Raw genomic sequence first — 16,394 nt, 5'->3', positions numbered from 1 at the left:
GGGTATGCACCTTTTTTGGTTAGAAGGCTAATTAAAAGAAACAAAAGAAAAATGACCAAGATACCCTTGTCCCTAAAAATGACTAAAATACCCTTTTAGGTCAAAAATCCATTAATCCCAAATTAAATACACACGGAGACACATAATCACACACAACTGCATATAAACACACATAATAAATAATTAAAATAATTCTAATGAAAAACTGTTACATGTTGTAGTTTTATCCATTGCTTTTATGTTTTCTTGATTTTTCCTATATTAGGTGCAATGTCTACCTCTCTTTAGTTGTTGTTTTGTTGGTTTTGTTTGGGCATCTCTTGGGCTCTGTTTCCGGTAGGAGACCTAAATAGGTCACCTGTGGTAGGAGACATGGCTGTTTTTTTTTTTGTTGGCAAAATAAATCTGAACCATTGGATAAGGGTAAACCAACTTTAGATCAAAATGCTTACAATACATCTCTCATACCCAATTGTTTTCTTTTATTTTAAATTACTCCTCTCTTTCCTCTCTCGCCCCTTCTTCCATCTTCCTTCTCTTTCTTTACTGCAATAACAGATACACCTTTAATGGAGTAAAATCAAAATAACCCTTCAATCTGTGATTTTAAATAACCTTTCAATCTGTGATTTTAAAGCAAATTTCGATGGTTATAGGCTTGAAAATTTCAATTTTAAAGTCAATCTATAAAATTGCAGATTTCAAAAAAAAAAAAAAAAAATTAATGGTAAAACTAAATTGAATCATATATCATCCACCGTTTCAATTCAACAAGAAGCTAAACACTAACACTGTCAGAGTCACTATTTGTTGCATAATAATTATTATTATTTAAGTATAAAAAGGTGATCAACATGTTGTTGCACTGTTTGAATACTATTGATTCAGGGAAACTAGCAACTACGAGTTGCACCTCCAACATAACAGTGTTGGAAAATCAAAGGGAAAGAATGAAGTGGCAGCAACAACAAGATCAGAGGTTACTGGGGTGAGAGAGGAAAGAGATGAACAATTTAAAATAAAAGAAAGTAATTGGGTGTTGAAAGTGTATTGTAAGCATTTTGATCTAAAGTTGGTTTACATTTATCCAATGGTTCAGATTTATTTTGCCAAAAAAAAAAAAACAGTCATGTCTCCTACCGTAGGTGACCTATTCAGGTCTCCCACCGGAGACAGAGCCCATCTCTTGTGCCCTTCCTGGTTGTGTTTTGCCGGACCCCTTTGTACTTTGAGGTTTCCTCTCTCTCTCTCTCTCTCTCTCTCTCTCTCTCTCTCTATATATATATATATATATATATATATATATATATATATATATATATATATATATGACATATCAAATGAGAGGAGTAGTTACAATGAGAGATGAGAGGAACAAATATTGATCATTAGATTAAATTGGATGGACCAGATTAAGCTGTTCCCACTTTCCTTTGTTTTAGACTAGCAATATCTTTCATCCCTACCACTTCGTTTTCTCTCTCTGGAACAAATATATATATATATATATATATATATATATATATATATATATATATATATATATATATATATATATATATATATATTGCCTTAAAAAAATGATCAAAAGAAAATTAAGAAGAATTTTAAAAAAATACAAATAATTTGTAGTACTCATAATCCTCAAATTTTTTTTTTTATCTATAGATAATAATAAAGCAAGCTTAGTTTTTTGGCAAGTATGCCGTTTGTCATCTTTTAAGAATGCTTATTTCTTTTAAATTAGCTATTATTAGTAATGTTTCCCCATTTATCTTTTAATTTTCTTAATTATTTTTTTAAAAATTAATTGTATATTTAACTAATAGTGAGATAGTACATAGGAAATAGTTCATCATTAATTGCTATTATGTTTTCAATATTTTTTTTATGGGTATCCTTTCAAAAGAAATTAGAAGCAGATTATCTTTTTACGGGAATATTTTTAAATTGAAAACACATCTACCATTCAGTTTTGTATATATGATGTTAGTGTTCGTGTTTGCATTGCCAGAAACTTAGAATGACCGTTTCAGCTTAAAAACTCTTTTGTAATTTATATAAAGATATAAATTTATTTTGTTTTTAAGGGGGAGCCTTGGCGCAGCTATAAAATTGTTGTGATATGACTGAAAGATTACGGGTTCATGTCTTTGCCACATGCTGCCCCTTATTTTATAAATTTATTTTGTTTTTGTAGATCCTAATTATGACAGCAGCCTTCAACATGAGCCACATAAAATAGAAATTGAATTGCAAAAGTCGTGAATTTGGTTTTGTTATGGTGTATAATAATACTCGGTTGTGAAATATTATGGTTAATTTGCCAATTTTCTAATGAATCTCTTTGGCTTCCTTTTAACCTTTTGGTTTTCTTTTGATAGCGGATATCTTTCTCCACTTGGATTACGAGTAGTTTTGTAGAAGCAAGCAAAATCAAATTATTTTTATGCAAGTTGGGTAAAATCAAGTTGGTATTCTAATCAAGTTGGTATATATATGCTCAAATTATTTATAAAGCCTTTTGTGAATGTGGTTATGCATCAAGAAAACTATAAAAATTTAGTCATGTTTCCCTTCAAAAAAAAATTTGTTTTGCTCATGGTTATCACGGCTTGGTGCCTTAATCAACCCTCAAGGATTCCATTTTATTGGTTGACCACTATAAAAAAATAAACTTTTTTATTTCTTTTATATGTATATTTGTTATGTTTTAAAGTCTTACTTTAGGTTAAAATTCAAGTTATCCTTCATTTATGGTCTCAAATTTTCAATTTTTTTTTTCAATTTTTTGGCAATGGTAGATTTATTAGGGCAAAATAACCTTCATTGTTGGTTAACATTTAAGTCTTACTTTGAATAATTTTAGGTATGGTAGATTTATTGGGGCAAAATAATAGCTATGACGATGGTTGCTTAATATTGGAGAAGTTAAGAAGACTAAATTTGGATCAAGTAAAAGCTTAGAAAAGAGCCTTGAGTTCGACTAGATAATTATGCTGGAGCCAAATTCAAGCATGATCGCCAAAATGAAAAGTGGAGAAACAAATTTGGAGAGCTCCGAAGGATAATTCATTAGGTTTTTTTTTTTTATCTTGAAAATTTGATGTAAATATGTCTAATAAAGCTATGTTGAATAATAAAATCAAATTCCACGTGTCTATTCCTTCATTCCTTAAACATTTGAGATTCATTCATTAAATGATGTATGTAGTCTTTATTATAGACCACATGCATCATTTACTCACTGTTTGGTTGTGAAGAGAAGTTGTGAAGAGAGAAATAGGTGAGAGAGAGTAAGAGAAGAAAGAAATAAGTGAGAAATAGAGTAGATTTGATGGATTGTTTGTTAGAAGAGAAAGATAGAAGAAATAGAGAAGAAAGAAGTGTTGATTACTTTTGAAAGTACTAAAATGCCCCAAATTAAAAATTATTTTTTTTAAGGAAAAAATTATTTTTTTCATAACACCAAATTAAAATCCTTAATCAACATATACTAATTTATTTATGTATGTGAATTTATTTATTAAACTACAAACTAATAATTTTTTTTTTAATTTGATTAGATTAATTATTTTTAGTTTTTTTGACAAGGTTTAAATAATTTAGTTCTGGTAAAAAAATAGTTAACTAAATCAACTCATAAATCCATTTCCAATGTTGGTCTATCTACTAAACTATCACTTGCTTTTTCAGTAATATAGAAACACTTCATACACGGTGCCGAGAGATTATAGAAGGAACAACAAGATTAAATAGAAACAAGGGTAAAAAATTGGATATAATATTTCAATACAAGGGTAAAAAAGGAACAACAAGGGTAAAAGCCTTCTCTCCTCACATTCTTCTCTATTGTGAGGAGACATAAAAAGGTGGTGGGTCCCACACTTTTTAAATCTCTCTTCCCTGTTTCTCTTCATTCCAAACAAGAGAAAGTTGGTCTCTCTTCTCTCTTTCTCTCTTCCTTATTTCTCTTCAACAAAACAGACTGTTAATGAATGAACCTAAAATATTGTTTTTTGCTTATAATAATAGTGACCGGAGGGTGTAGTAAATGACCACATACATCACTCATTCAATGAACCTAAAAAATAATTTTTTGCTTATAATAGTGACCGGAGGGAGTACATTGTATCTTTACCATGGTTGTTATTCTCCTCATTATTAGCAATTATTGTGCTTTGTTGAATGAGTAATCCTTTTGGGAGCTTCTACGGTGCAGTCAGTAAACTGATTTTTTTGAAAAAGTTAATTTTGATTTTAATGTTTGATTCATTTTTAAATTGTTGATTACTGGTTAATGATCAATAATAATTCATCTAGTAATGCTTGTAACATCTTGGACTTACAAGTACTATTTTATCGTTGGAATCTTTAACAGAGTTGATGATTATGTGATAGTCTTAAGTGTTACACTTTGTGGAGTGCTACGCTTATAAAAAGGTAAGATAAAATTAGATTAAGTGTAGTCTTGTTAATCTGATGAATTGATGATACTATGAGGACTGAACTTTTGATAAACTTTTGATGTCATTGTACAAACAGTGGGGTGTTACTCATTACATTTTTGATGTTATAGTGTTAACTTTACCAAAAAAACCATTCTTATAACTTCACCATAGAATAAATCCTCTTATTTTCAATTTTTTCCTTTTCGTGTTTGTAGTGTAAGCAATTATTTTTAATTTAATTCAAGAGTGTTTCTCCTCGTGCCATGCTATACACACTAGTAGTTTCTTTGGTAATTAATCCTAATCTGTAATATGTACAGCCAGCCGAAATATGGGAATATGGTAATGATAAGCACACACCTCAGTTACTCCAAACTCTATTTTCAAAAACCGAAACTGATATTGTTCGTCCCTCGAGCTTCCATAATAATAAAAGCCTGTGTCACATTTCCATAACTTTTACCAAGAGACTTTACAAATTACACATTCCCGTTTATATTCTTTAATTTTTTTTTCTTTCTCATAAAGTTTTTAATTACTCATAAAGTTTTCCTCCTTTATTTTCTGATGGAGTATATTCCTTTAACCATGGTTAACCAAAACCTAACCACACAACTCACACCGCCTTTCTATATAACCAGTAACTAACCCCGCCAACACTCTTCGTCTTTCACATTTCATCCGCAACTCTCTCTCTCCCTCTTTCTCTCACTCTCTCTCTATATATTCCAAACAACCCAACCTTCCTTATTTCTCATCTTCAAAAAGAAACAACCATGTCTCCAGAATTTCATCTTCTTCTCTTCCCCGACCTTGTTTACTTTCATCCATTCACTCTCACTTTCCAAACTGCACTTTGCTTCTTTCTCTTTGTTCTTGGTTTCCTTTTCTGGCTTACACCAGGTGGGCTTGCTTGGGCTTTATATAATAAAGCTTCATCTTCAGCCAAGTCTGTTATTCCAGGCCCTTCCTTTTCTGGTTTGTTTGGTATTCTCTCAGGTCAAACACCACACCGTGTTTTAGCCAAACTAGCCAAGAGTCACCGTGCTGAGTCGTTGATGGCTTTTTCTGTTGGTTTAACCCGGTTCATTATTTCAAGTGAACCAGAAACTGCTAAAGAGATTCTTTGTAGTTCTGCTTTTGGTGATAGACCCGTGAAAGAGTCAGCTTACGAGCTTTTGTTTCATAGGGCAATGGGGTTTGCTCCATATGGAGAGTACTGGAGGAATTTGAGGAGGATTTCTTCAACCCATCTGTTTTGTCCTAGGAGGATTAACGGGTTTGAAGGTTTTAGGAGTGAGGTTGGTTTGAAAATGGTGGAGAGGATAGAGCTTTTGATGGGTAATATGGGTAGTGTTGAGGTGAAAAAAGTGCTTCATTTTGGATCACTTAATAATGTGACGATGACTGTGTTTGGGAAATGTTATGATTTCTTTGATGGTGATGGTGTTGAGCTTGAGGAGTTGGTGAGTGAAGGGTATGAGCTGTTGGGTGTTTTCAACTGGAGTGATCATTTTCCTCTTTTGGGTTGGTTAGATTTGCAGGGTGTTAGGAAAAGGTGTAGAGCTTTGGTGACAAAGGTTAATGCTTTTGTTGGAAAGATAATAGAGGAGCATAAGATGAAGAGAATGTCTGAAGGAAGGGCTATAGTTGGTGATTTTGTTGACGTTTTGCTTGATTTGGAGGAAAAAGACAAGCTCAGTGATTCTGATATGATTGCAGTTCTTTGGGTAATACGATATTTCTTTATATGTTTTTAATGTTTTTGTTTTCATATGTTTTTTTATGTTTGGTTTTTAATGTTGTTTGATTTTTGTCTTTTTTTAGGAAATGATTTTCAGAGGAACAGACACAGTAGCAATATTACTAGAATGGATTTTGGCTAGGATGGTGCTTCATCCAGAGATACAAGCAAAAGCACAAGAAGAAATTTACCGTGTTGTTGGAAATTCCAAAGTTATCACTGATGTTGATGTTCAAAAAATGTGTTACTTGCAATGCATTGTGAAAGAGGCATTAAGGGTGCATCCACCAGGACCACTTTTATCATGGGCACGTTTAGCTGTTCATGATGTTATGGTTGGTGACAAGCATGTTCCGAAAGGTACAACTGCTATGGTGAATATGTGGGCCATAACACATGATGAGAAGGTGTGGAATGAACCAGAAGAGTTTAAGCCAGAGAGATTTATGAATGAGGATGTGAGTATAATGGGATCTGATTTGAGGTTAGCACCATTTGGAGCTGGTAGAAGGGTTTGTCCTGGAAAAGCTATGGGTTTAGCTTCTGTTCATCTTTGGCTTGCTCAGTTACTTCACAACTTCAAATGGGTTCCATGTGATGATTCACCTGTTGATTTAGATGAATGTCTTAAGCTTTCTATGGAGATGAAGAAGCCACTTGTGTGCAAGGTTGTTCCAAGGACCTAGGGCTAAGTTAATGTTAGTGTTTGAATTTGCTCGACTTGTATGAGAAAGTTTGACATGGATATTGTGGGGTTTGGTTTCTTTGCTTTGTTTGGCAAAAGGGTATTGCTAAGTAGGGTTATGGTTTCATAGACCTTTTCTATTTAGAATCTAATTTTAAATGCAATTTATGTTTTGTTGTTGACCGTTTAGGTTTAGTAGTTAAGTGGGTGTTGGGAGTTTTAATTTACTTTGAACCGTTGCTAATTAAGTAGATGTTTGGTTTTGGTCCAATGTCTTCTTTCTCTATATGCTGTAAATGGGTGCTTTTAATTTCTAATGATAATTATGTCATCTTTCCTTCTTATCTATGCGTCCTTTGTTATTCTTGTTGGCGTGTTAATATTGTTATTGTTATATGCGAGAGATATGAATTAATGCACCCTGCAAGTTTGGTGCATATGGAGTAACTAGTAACTTTTCTAAGAACCACTATAGCTGAAAACAAGTAATACCAAATTTTCAAGTAGGAATCTAGTGATATTTTTGTGTTTATTGGTAACCAATGCTATTTTCCTAATTTTCCTATTAAGAAAGTTGCCAAATTTGTCATGGAATTCCAAATATTAATCTTGTTACTTGAAAAGATTTAGTTGTGAACTTGTGATCCTACAATAGCTTTTTTATTTTTTCGGGATTACGGTGATATTGGAGATGTATAGAGTGGAAACTATGTTGGATTTTCTTATCTTTGTTGCGTTTTCTGTTGTTAGGCAAATAAAACAGCCGTACCAATATACAAAAATGTGTTGTAGATGTTAAAATTTGAAAAGGTTAAAGAAAGAATATGCTTCGAATGTGTTTTTTGTTGTACTCTTGCTTCACTATTGTACAATAGTGTTAAATTGATTTTGTTTTTTCTATTATATTTTTTTCTTTTGATGAAGTACTTAAAATTATCTTTATTTTTTTTTGGTACAAAATTATCTTGATTTATTCCCCACTTAGTAACGACTATTCGTATCCTACCCGTGCACTTCAACTCTTGATTAAAGATGGCCAACATATGCTATTGAGCTATTCTATTTATAGTCTTTTTATCAATTTCGTTTTTTTAATCATTTTATCACAAAAAAGATGTAGATATATTTAATTATACTTTTTTCCTTAGGCTGTGAAATCCATTTTTTACTAGAAGAGTAATTGAGTATTGCTATAAAAACTACCAAATAATTTTTTTTTTATTTTTTTTTTTATGAAAACCAAATATACGAGTATTTATCTAAGGGTAATTGATATTTTGTCAACAAAAAATGCAACGGTAAATGATGAGTATTGATTAAATCCACCATAGTCATGTTAGAGGATGGAAAATGCGTCCTCGTGAGCTTAGCTCGGTTGGTATGGACAATGCATAAAAATATGCAAGGTCCAGGGTTCAAACCCCAGCCACCACCAAAAAAAAAAGAGGATGAAAAATGCCATGAGTGTGATTGTCTTGTGCCTTGAAGCTAAAGTTACGAGAGAATTTGCGAAAGAGACAACCACGACATCAATGTTGTCTACGTTAGAGTCGTTGCATATGATTAAGCCATTGATTCATAGACAATTCGTGCAGAAACAACTCTACTTTTTTAGGATGGTGGAGTCAAAAACTATCATATAGCAATTGGCGAAGTTCAACAAAATCATTGATGAGTGGTGAACATTAAAGTGAACATCGAGGATGAAGATCTTTTGTTTAAGACTATGAGGACCTTGTGTGTTATGCTCTAATTGAGAGCAAAAATATCCTCACAAGGACGAAAATTATTACTTTGAGTTCGAGAAGTTATGGTGAAACTTGTAGAGCTTCCTAAAAAATTCTAAGGTAGTTAGAGGCAATTTCTTCAAGAGGGATGAAGTCATTCCGATGATTAAAGAATTAAAGGTGGAACCTTGTGGGATACAAAGTGTAGTTGGGTAGAAAGATAAAAAAAAAACAAGGTGGTTGATGGTTAAATTTGTATCACCACTGATTTAGAGTCAAGGTGGTGAATTGTTATTTGTGGCTGAAAATTGTATTTGGAGCATTATATGGGAAACACAATTTTTTTTCCACCTTTGGAGGTGCTACCTGTTTCTCAAGAAAGTCGAAATGTGAGGTAGTTTTATTGCTAGTAGCTCTGAAAAATACATGTATTTTCAGGTGTCTTACTTAATGCAAGTATACATTGTCTCAAGTAATAGTATAAAAAGATTGAACCCACATGGATTGGGGCATTATAGATTTCCCGTGGTAAACTTGTTTGTGTAAAAATAAAATAAATCATTTGATGTCACGACAACAAAAATAAAGATGAAAAAGATCAACAAATCAGGAAAGTAGCTAAAAACACTTAAAAGATCTCAAGAATAAAAGCATGGTTTAAGACAATGAATCATTTATGACATGGTAATTCTACAAGTTGTCATTTGGTAATTTCTCCTATGATATGTCATTGTCTTCTTCTCTTGGAACTCAACATATTCTTTTATTCCTCATACTACAATCATTGAAGACATCTCATCGAACTTCGTCCGCATGCAAAGAGAAAAGAGGGACCCAAGAGTTCATAAGAATGCACGACCCATACTAAACATCCTTCAATGTTACAACTTTAGAATCCTTCCCAGCGGTGCATCTGCTTACATCACCAAAATCCTTTCTAGCAATGTATCTTCTTATACCGCCACAACAGATATTCAACTTGTTCCATCAAACTAACCATACCAAGGATTACTAGTTTAAAATGGCTAAATAATAACTAAGACTAATTGAATTCCTTAAATCCTAAATAAATAACGATTAGATGTTATAGGTCATGTAGTTACTCAAAACGTAATAAAATATGAGGGATAAGTGCAAGGTAATAACCAACATTTTGCAGGCTATCACTTGCTTCGCAAGTGTGATGGGTTGTGAGGATGTTTCTTGAATTACAAGGCGAACAAGGTGGTTTCTTCACTTGTTATGTTTTCTTGCTCGACAAAATTGATTGGCCGCAATGTATTTTCTTGAACCGCAAGGTAAACAAAGCTATAGATATATTTACAAGACTTTGATTTTCAGTTCTAACACGAGGTGGGAGTGAACACAAACTTGGATTCATCAAAACAAGGAATTTTAAGGTAGTCTAAGACAAAAAAAAAAAAAAAAAAAGAGTGATTTTGTGGTAGAATTTTGGGTTGGAAAAAAATCTAAACACTTTGAAGAGTGAAATCATAAAGTCTTTTGTTCAAGGGAACAAACTATTAAAATGAGAGAAATTAAGGATTATTTTTAAGGTTAATTTCTTGTCACTCTTTTATATCTTTGTAAGAAATTCATTGATATTAGATCAAAGAACTTCTCTTGTCTCGGACGTAGGCCAATTTAAACCGAACTGGATATTGTGTTTGTTTTCTTCTTCTTTAACTTATTTTTATTGTCTGTGGTTTGTTTGATCATCTATGTAATGGATACTAACTTTGCTCCACATACCATAGTATTGATGTGAGTTTAATTGAATGTAGAACACGTATAATTTAATATGTGGATTTCCCCTCTCTCTCCAACTCAAGGACTTACGTAATCCCTAATCATATATCATATATAATACTAAATTTAAAAACTCAACGAACATGACCATTCATGCTTAGAAAATAATAAAAATTCTACAACTTATGGATTTTGTATAAATGTTTACATATCATTTTGTTTTGTATACATGTTTATAAACATATAACTATAATTATACAACTTATGGATTTTTTAGAAAACTAAAGATAATATACAAAATTAGAGTTGTCTAAATGATTCTGACTTTATCGTATTAGTTTAAATTGTCAAACAAATAATGTGATTCATCATCATAATACTAGTAATCATAAGTTTTATTGACTTATCTCACTTATTTTATTTGGTTGCCATTACAGCAGGGTTGCAGGGGAACATGTGTGTCTGAATTCTGGAATTTAAACATTAAATATACTTATCAGCTAAAATTGATTCTGCCACAATTGGTAATTTCAAATTTTAAATATGGCCATTTGTATTTATTGAGTATTTTGTCATTTGTACATACGATGCATCAATAGTATATATATAAAGTAAGGTTTTTTATGCCACATGTCACTTCCACATTCATTCTCAATATTTTTATTATTTTTTCTATTTTATTTAACATAAATATCTCAACAAACTTTTGATCTTATGTACTCAGTATTTTTTATCTCAACAAACTACACATCAATCAATCAATCAATCAATCAATCAATAATCAATAGTATATATATAAAGTAAGGTTTTTTATGCCACATGTCACTTCCACATTCATTCTCAATATTTTTATTTTTTTTTCTATTTTATTTAACATAAATATCTCAACAAACTTTTGATCTTATGCACTCAGTATTTTTTATCTCAACAAACTACACATCATTCAATCAATCAATAGTATATATATAAAGTAAGGTTTTTTATGCCACATGTCACTTCCACATTCATTCTCAATATTTTTATTATTTTTTCTATTTTATTTAACATAAATATCTCAACAAACTTTTGATCTTATGCACTCAGTATTGTTTATCTCAACAAACTACACATCAATCAATCAATCAATAGTATATATATAAAGTAAGGTTTTTTATGTCACATGTCACTTCCACATTCATTCTCAATATTTTTATTATTTTTTCTATTTTATTTAACATAAATATCTCAACAAACTTTTGATCTTATGCACTCAGTATTTTTTATCTCAACAAACTACACATCAATCAATCAATCAATAGTATATATATAAAGTAAGGTTTTTTATGCCACATGTCACTTCCACATTCATTCTCAATATTTTTATTTTTTTTTCTATTTTATTTAACATAAATATCTCAACAAACTTTTGATCTTATGCACTCAGTATTTTTTATCTCAACAAACTACACATCAATCAATCAATCAATAGTATATATATAAAGTAAGGTTTTTTATGCCACATGTCACTTCCACATTCATTCTCAATATTTTTATTATTTTTTCTATTTTATTTAACATAAATATCTCAACAAACTTTTGATCTTATGCACTCAGTATTGTTTATCTCAACAAACTACACATCAATCAATCAATCAATAGTATATATATAAAGTAAGGTTTTTTATGTCACATGTCACTTCCACATTCATTCTCAATATTTTTATTATTTTTTCTATTTTATTTAACATAAATATCTCAACAAACTTTTGATCTTATGCACTCAGTATTTTTTATCTCAACAAACTACACATCAATCAATCAATCAATAGTATATATATAAAGTAAGGTTTTTTATGCCACATGTCACTTCCACATTCATTCTCAATATTTTTATTTTTTTTTCTATTTTATTTAACATAAATATCTCAACAAACTTTTGATCTTATGCACTCAGTATTTTTTATCTCAACAAACTACACATCAATCAATCAATCAATCAATCAATAGTATATATATAAAGTAAGGTTTTTTATGCCACATGTCGCTTCCACATTCATTTTCAATATTTTTATTATTTTTTCTATTTTATTTAACATAAATATCTCAACAAACTTTTGATCTTATGTACTCAGTATTTTTTATCTCAACAAACTACACATCAATCAATCAATCAATCAATCAATAATCAATAGTATATATATAAAGTAAGGTTTTTTATGCCACATGTCACTTCCACATTCATTCTCAATATTTTTATTTTTTTTTTCTATTTTATTTAACATAAATATCTCAACAAACTTTTGATCTTATGCACTCAGTATTTTTTATCTCAACAAACTACACATCAATCAATCAATCAATAATATATATATAAAGTAAGGTTTTTTATGCCACATGTCACTTCCACATTCATTCTAAATATTTTTATTTTTTTTTCTATTTTATTTAACATAAATATCTCAACAAACTTTTGATCTTATGCACTCAGTATTTTTTATCTCAACAAACTACACATCAATCAATCAATCAATCAATCAATAGTATATATATAAAGTAAGGTTTTTTATGCCACATGTCGCTTCCACATTCATTTTCAATATTTTTATTATTTTTTCTATTTTATTTAACATAAATATCTCAACAAACTTTTGATCTTATGTACTCAGTATTTTTTATCTCAACAAACTACACATCAATCAATCAATCAATCAATCAATAATCAATAGTATATATATAAAGTAAGGTTTTTTATGCCACATGTCACTTCCACATTCATTCTCAATATTTTTATTTTTTTTTCTATTTTATTTAACATAAATATCTCAACAAACTTTTGATCTTATGCACTCAGTATTTTTTATCTCAACAAACTACACATCATTCAATCAATCAATAGTATATATATAAAGTAAGGTTTTTTATGCCACATGTCACTTCCACATTCATTCTCAATATTTTTATTATTTTTTCTATTTTATTTAACATAAATATCTCAACAAACTTTTGATCTTATGCACTCAGTATTGTTTATCTCAACAAACTACACATCAATCAATCAATCAATAGTATATATATAAAGTAAGGTTTTTTATGTCACATGTCACTTCCACATTCATTCTCAATATTTTTATTATTTTTTCTATTTTATTTAACATAAATATCTCAACAAACTTTTGATCTTATGCACTCAGTATTTTTTATCTCAACAAACTACACATCAATCAATCAATCAATAGTATATATATAAAGTAAGGTTTTTTATGCCACATGTCACTTCCACATTCATTCTCAATATTTTTATTTTTTTTTCTATTTTATTTAACATAAATATCTCAACAAACTTTTGATCTTATGCACTCAGTATTTTTTATCTCAACAAACTACACATCAATCAATCAATCAATAGTATATATATAAAGTAAGGTTTTTTATGCCACATGTCACTTCCACATTCATTCTCAATATTTTTATTATTTTTTCTATTTTATTTAACATAAATATCTCAACAAACTTTTGATCTTATGCACTCAGTATTGTTTATCTCAACAAACTACACATCAATCAATCAATCAATAGTATATATATAAAGTAAGGTTTTTTATGTCACATGTCACTTCCACATTCATTCTCAATATTTTTATTATTTTTTCTATTTTATTTAACATAAATATCTCAACAAACTTTTGATCTTATGCACTCAGTATTTTTTATCTCAACAAACTACACATCAATCAATCAATCAATAGTATATATATAAAGTAAGGTTTTTTATGCCACATGTCACTTCCACATTCATTCTCAATATTTTTATTTTTTTTTCTATTTTATTTAACATAAATATCTCAACAAACTTTTGATCTTATGCACTCAGTATTTTTTATCTCAACAAACTACACATCAATCAATCAATCAATCAATCAATAGTATATATATAAAGTAAGGTTTTTTATGCCACATGTCGCTTCCACATTCATTTTCAATATTTTTATTATTTTTTCTATTTTATTTAACATAAATATCTCAACAAACTTTTGATCTTATGTACTCAGTATTTTTTATCTCAACAAACTACACATCAATCAATCAATCAATCAATCAATAATCAATAGTATATATATAAAGTAAGGTTTTTTATGCCACATGTCACTTCCACATTCATTCTCAATATTTTTATTTTTTTTTCTATTTTATTTAACATAAATATCTCAACAAACTTTTGATCTTATGCACTCAGTATTTTTTATCTCAACAAACTACACATCAATCAATCAATCAATAATATATATATAAAGTAAGGTTTTTTATGCCACATGTCACTTCCACATTCATTCTAAATATTTTTATTTTTTTTTCTATTTTATTTAACATAAATATCTCAACAAACTTTTGATCTTATGCACTCAGTATTTTTTATCTCAACAAACTACACATCAATCAATCAATCAATCAATCAATAGTATATATATAAAGTAAGGTTTTTTATGCCACATGTCGCTTCCACATTCATTTTCAATATTTTTATTATTTTTTCTATTTTATTTAACATAAATATCTCAACAAACTTTTGATCTTATGTACTCAGTATTTTTTATCTCAACAAACTACACATCAATCAATCAATCAATCAATCAATAATCAATAGTATATATATAAAGTAAGGTTTTTTATGCCACATGTCACTTCCACATTCATTCTCAATATTTTTATTTTTTTTTCTATTTTATTTAACATAAATATCTCAACAAACTTTTGATCTTATGCACTCAGTATTTTTTATCTCAACAAACTACACATCAATCAATCAATCAATAATATATATATAAAGTAAGGTTTTTTATGCCACATGTCACTTCCACATTCATTCTAAATATTTTTATTTTTTTTTCTATTTTATTTAACATAAATATCTCAACAAACTTTTGATCTTATGCACTCAGTATTTTTTATCTCAACAAACTACACATCAATCAATCAATCAATAGTATATATATAAAGTAAGGTTTTTTATGCCACATGTCACTTCCACATTCATTCTCAATATTTTTATTATTTTTTCTATTTTATTTAACATAAATATCTCAACAAACTTTTGATCTTATGCACTCAGTATTGTTTATCTCAACAAACTACACATCAATCAATCAATCAATCAATCAATAGTATATATATAAAGTAAGGTTTTTTATGTCACATGTCACTTCCACATTCATTCTCAATATTTTTATTATTTTTTCTATTTTATTTAACATAAATATCTCAACAAACTTTTGATCTTATGCACTCAGTATTTTTTATCTCAACAAACTACACATCAATCAATCAATCAATAGTATATATATAAAGTAAGGTTTTTTATGCCACATGTCACTTCCACATTCATTCTCAATATTTTTATTTTTTTTTCTATTTTATTTAACATAAATATCTCAACAAACTTTTGATCTTATGCACTCAGTATTTTTTATCTCAACAAACTACACATCAATCAATCAATCAATAGTATATATATAAAGTAAGGTTTTTTATGCCACATGTCACTTCCACATTCATTCTCAATATTTTTATTTTTTTTTTCTATTTTATTTAACATAAATATCTCAACAAACTTTTGATCTTATGCACTCAGTATTTTTTATCTCAACAAACTACACATCAATCAATCAATCAATAGTATATATATAAAGTAAGGTTTTTTATGCCACATGTCACTTCCACATTCATTCTCAATATTTTTATTTTTTTTCTATTTTATTTAACATAAATATCTCAACAAACTTTTGATCTTATGCACTCAGTATTTTTTATCTCAACAAACTACACATCAATCAATCAATCAATAGTATATATATAAAGTAAGGTTTTTTATGCCACATGTCACTTCCACATTCATTCTCAATATTTTTATTTTTTTTTCTATTTTATTTAACATAAATATCTCAACAAACTTTTGATCTTATGCACTCAGTATTTTTTATCTCAACAAACTACACATCAATCAATCAATCAATAGTATATATATAAAGTAAGGTTTTTTATGCCACATGTCACTTCCACATTCA

At 29.1% G+C, this 16,394-nt stretch overlaps 1 protein-coding gene across 1 annotated transcript; it reads left to right on the top strand.

The window, feature by feature from the left end:
• Positions 1–5,116: 5,116 nt before the first annotated feature.
• Positions 5,117–7,224, top strand: LOC146921858 (cytochrome P450 78A5-like). Its single transcript, XM_085715106.1, has 2 exons — positions 5,117–6,181; positions 6,279–7,224. The coding sequence occupies exons 1-2, from the start codon at positions 5,228–5,230 to the stop codon at positions 6,879–6,881; spliced, it is 1,557 nt and encodes a 518-aa protein (XP_085571232.1). The 5' UTR covers positions 5,117–5,227; the 3' UTR covers positions 6,882–7,224.
• Positions 7,225–16,394: the final 9,170 nt, after the last annotated feature.

Source organism: Medicago sativa, chromosome 5 (assembly GCF_051527215.1).
Source record: "Medicago sativa cultivar Bolivia chromosome 5, Bolivia_mono, whole genome shotgun sequence".
NCBI lineage: Eukaryota > Viridiplantae > Streptophyta > Magnoliopsida > Fabales > Fabaceae > Medicago > Medicago sativa.
The sequence above is the reverse complement of the archived record's forward strand: the minus strand, read 5'-3'. Positions and strand labels throughout refer to the sequence as shown.

Excerpts from the sequence above, each read along its gene's own strand:
- LOC146921858 (XM_085715106.1), top strand. The coding sequence starts at position 5,228 with ATGTCTCCAGAATTTCATCTTCTTCTCTTCCCCGACCTTGTTTACTTT. Across the intron at positions 6,182-6,278 it reads ATATGATTGCAGTTCTTTGG|GAAATGATTTTCAGAGGAAC; the intron begins GTAATACGATAT and ends GTCTTTTTTTAG.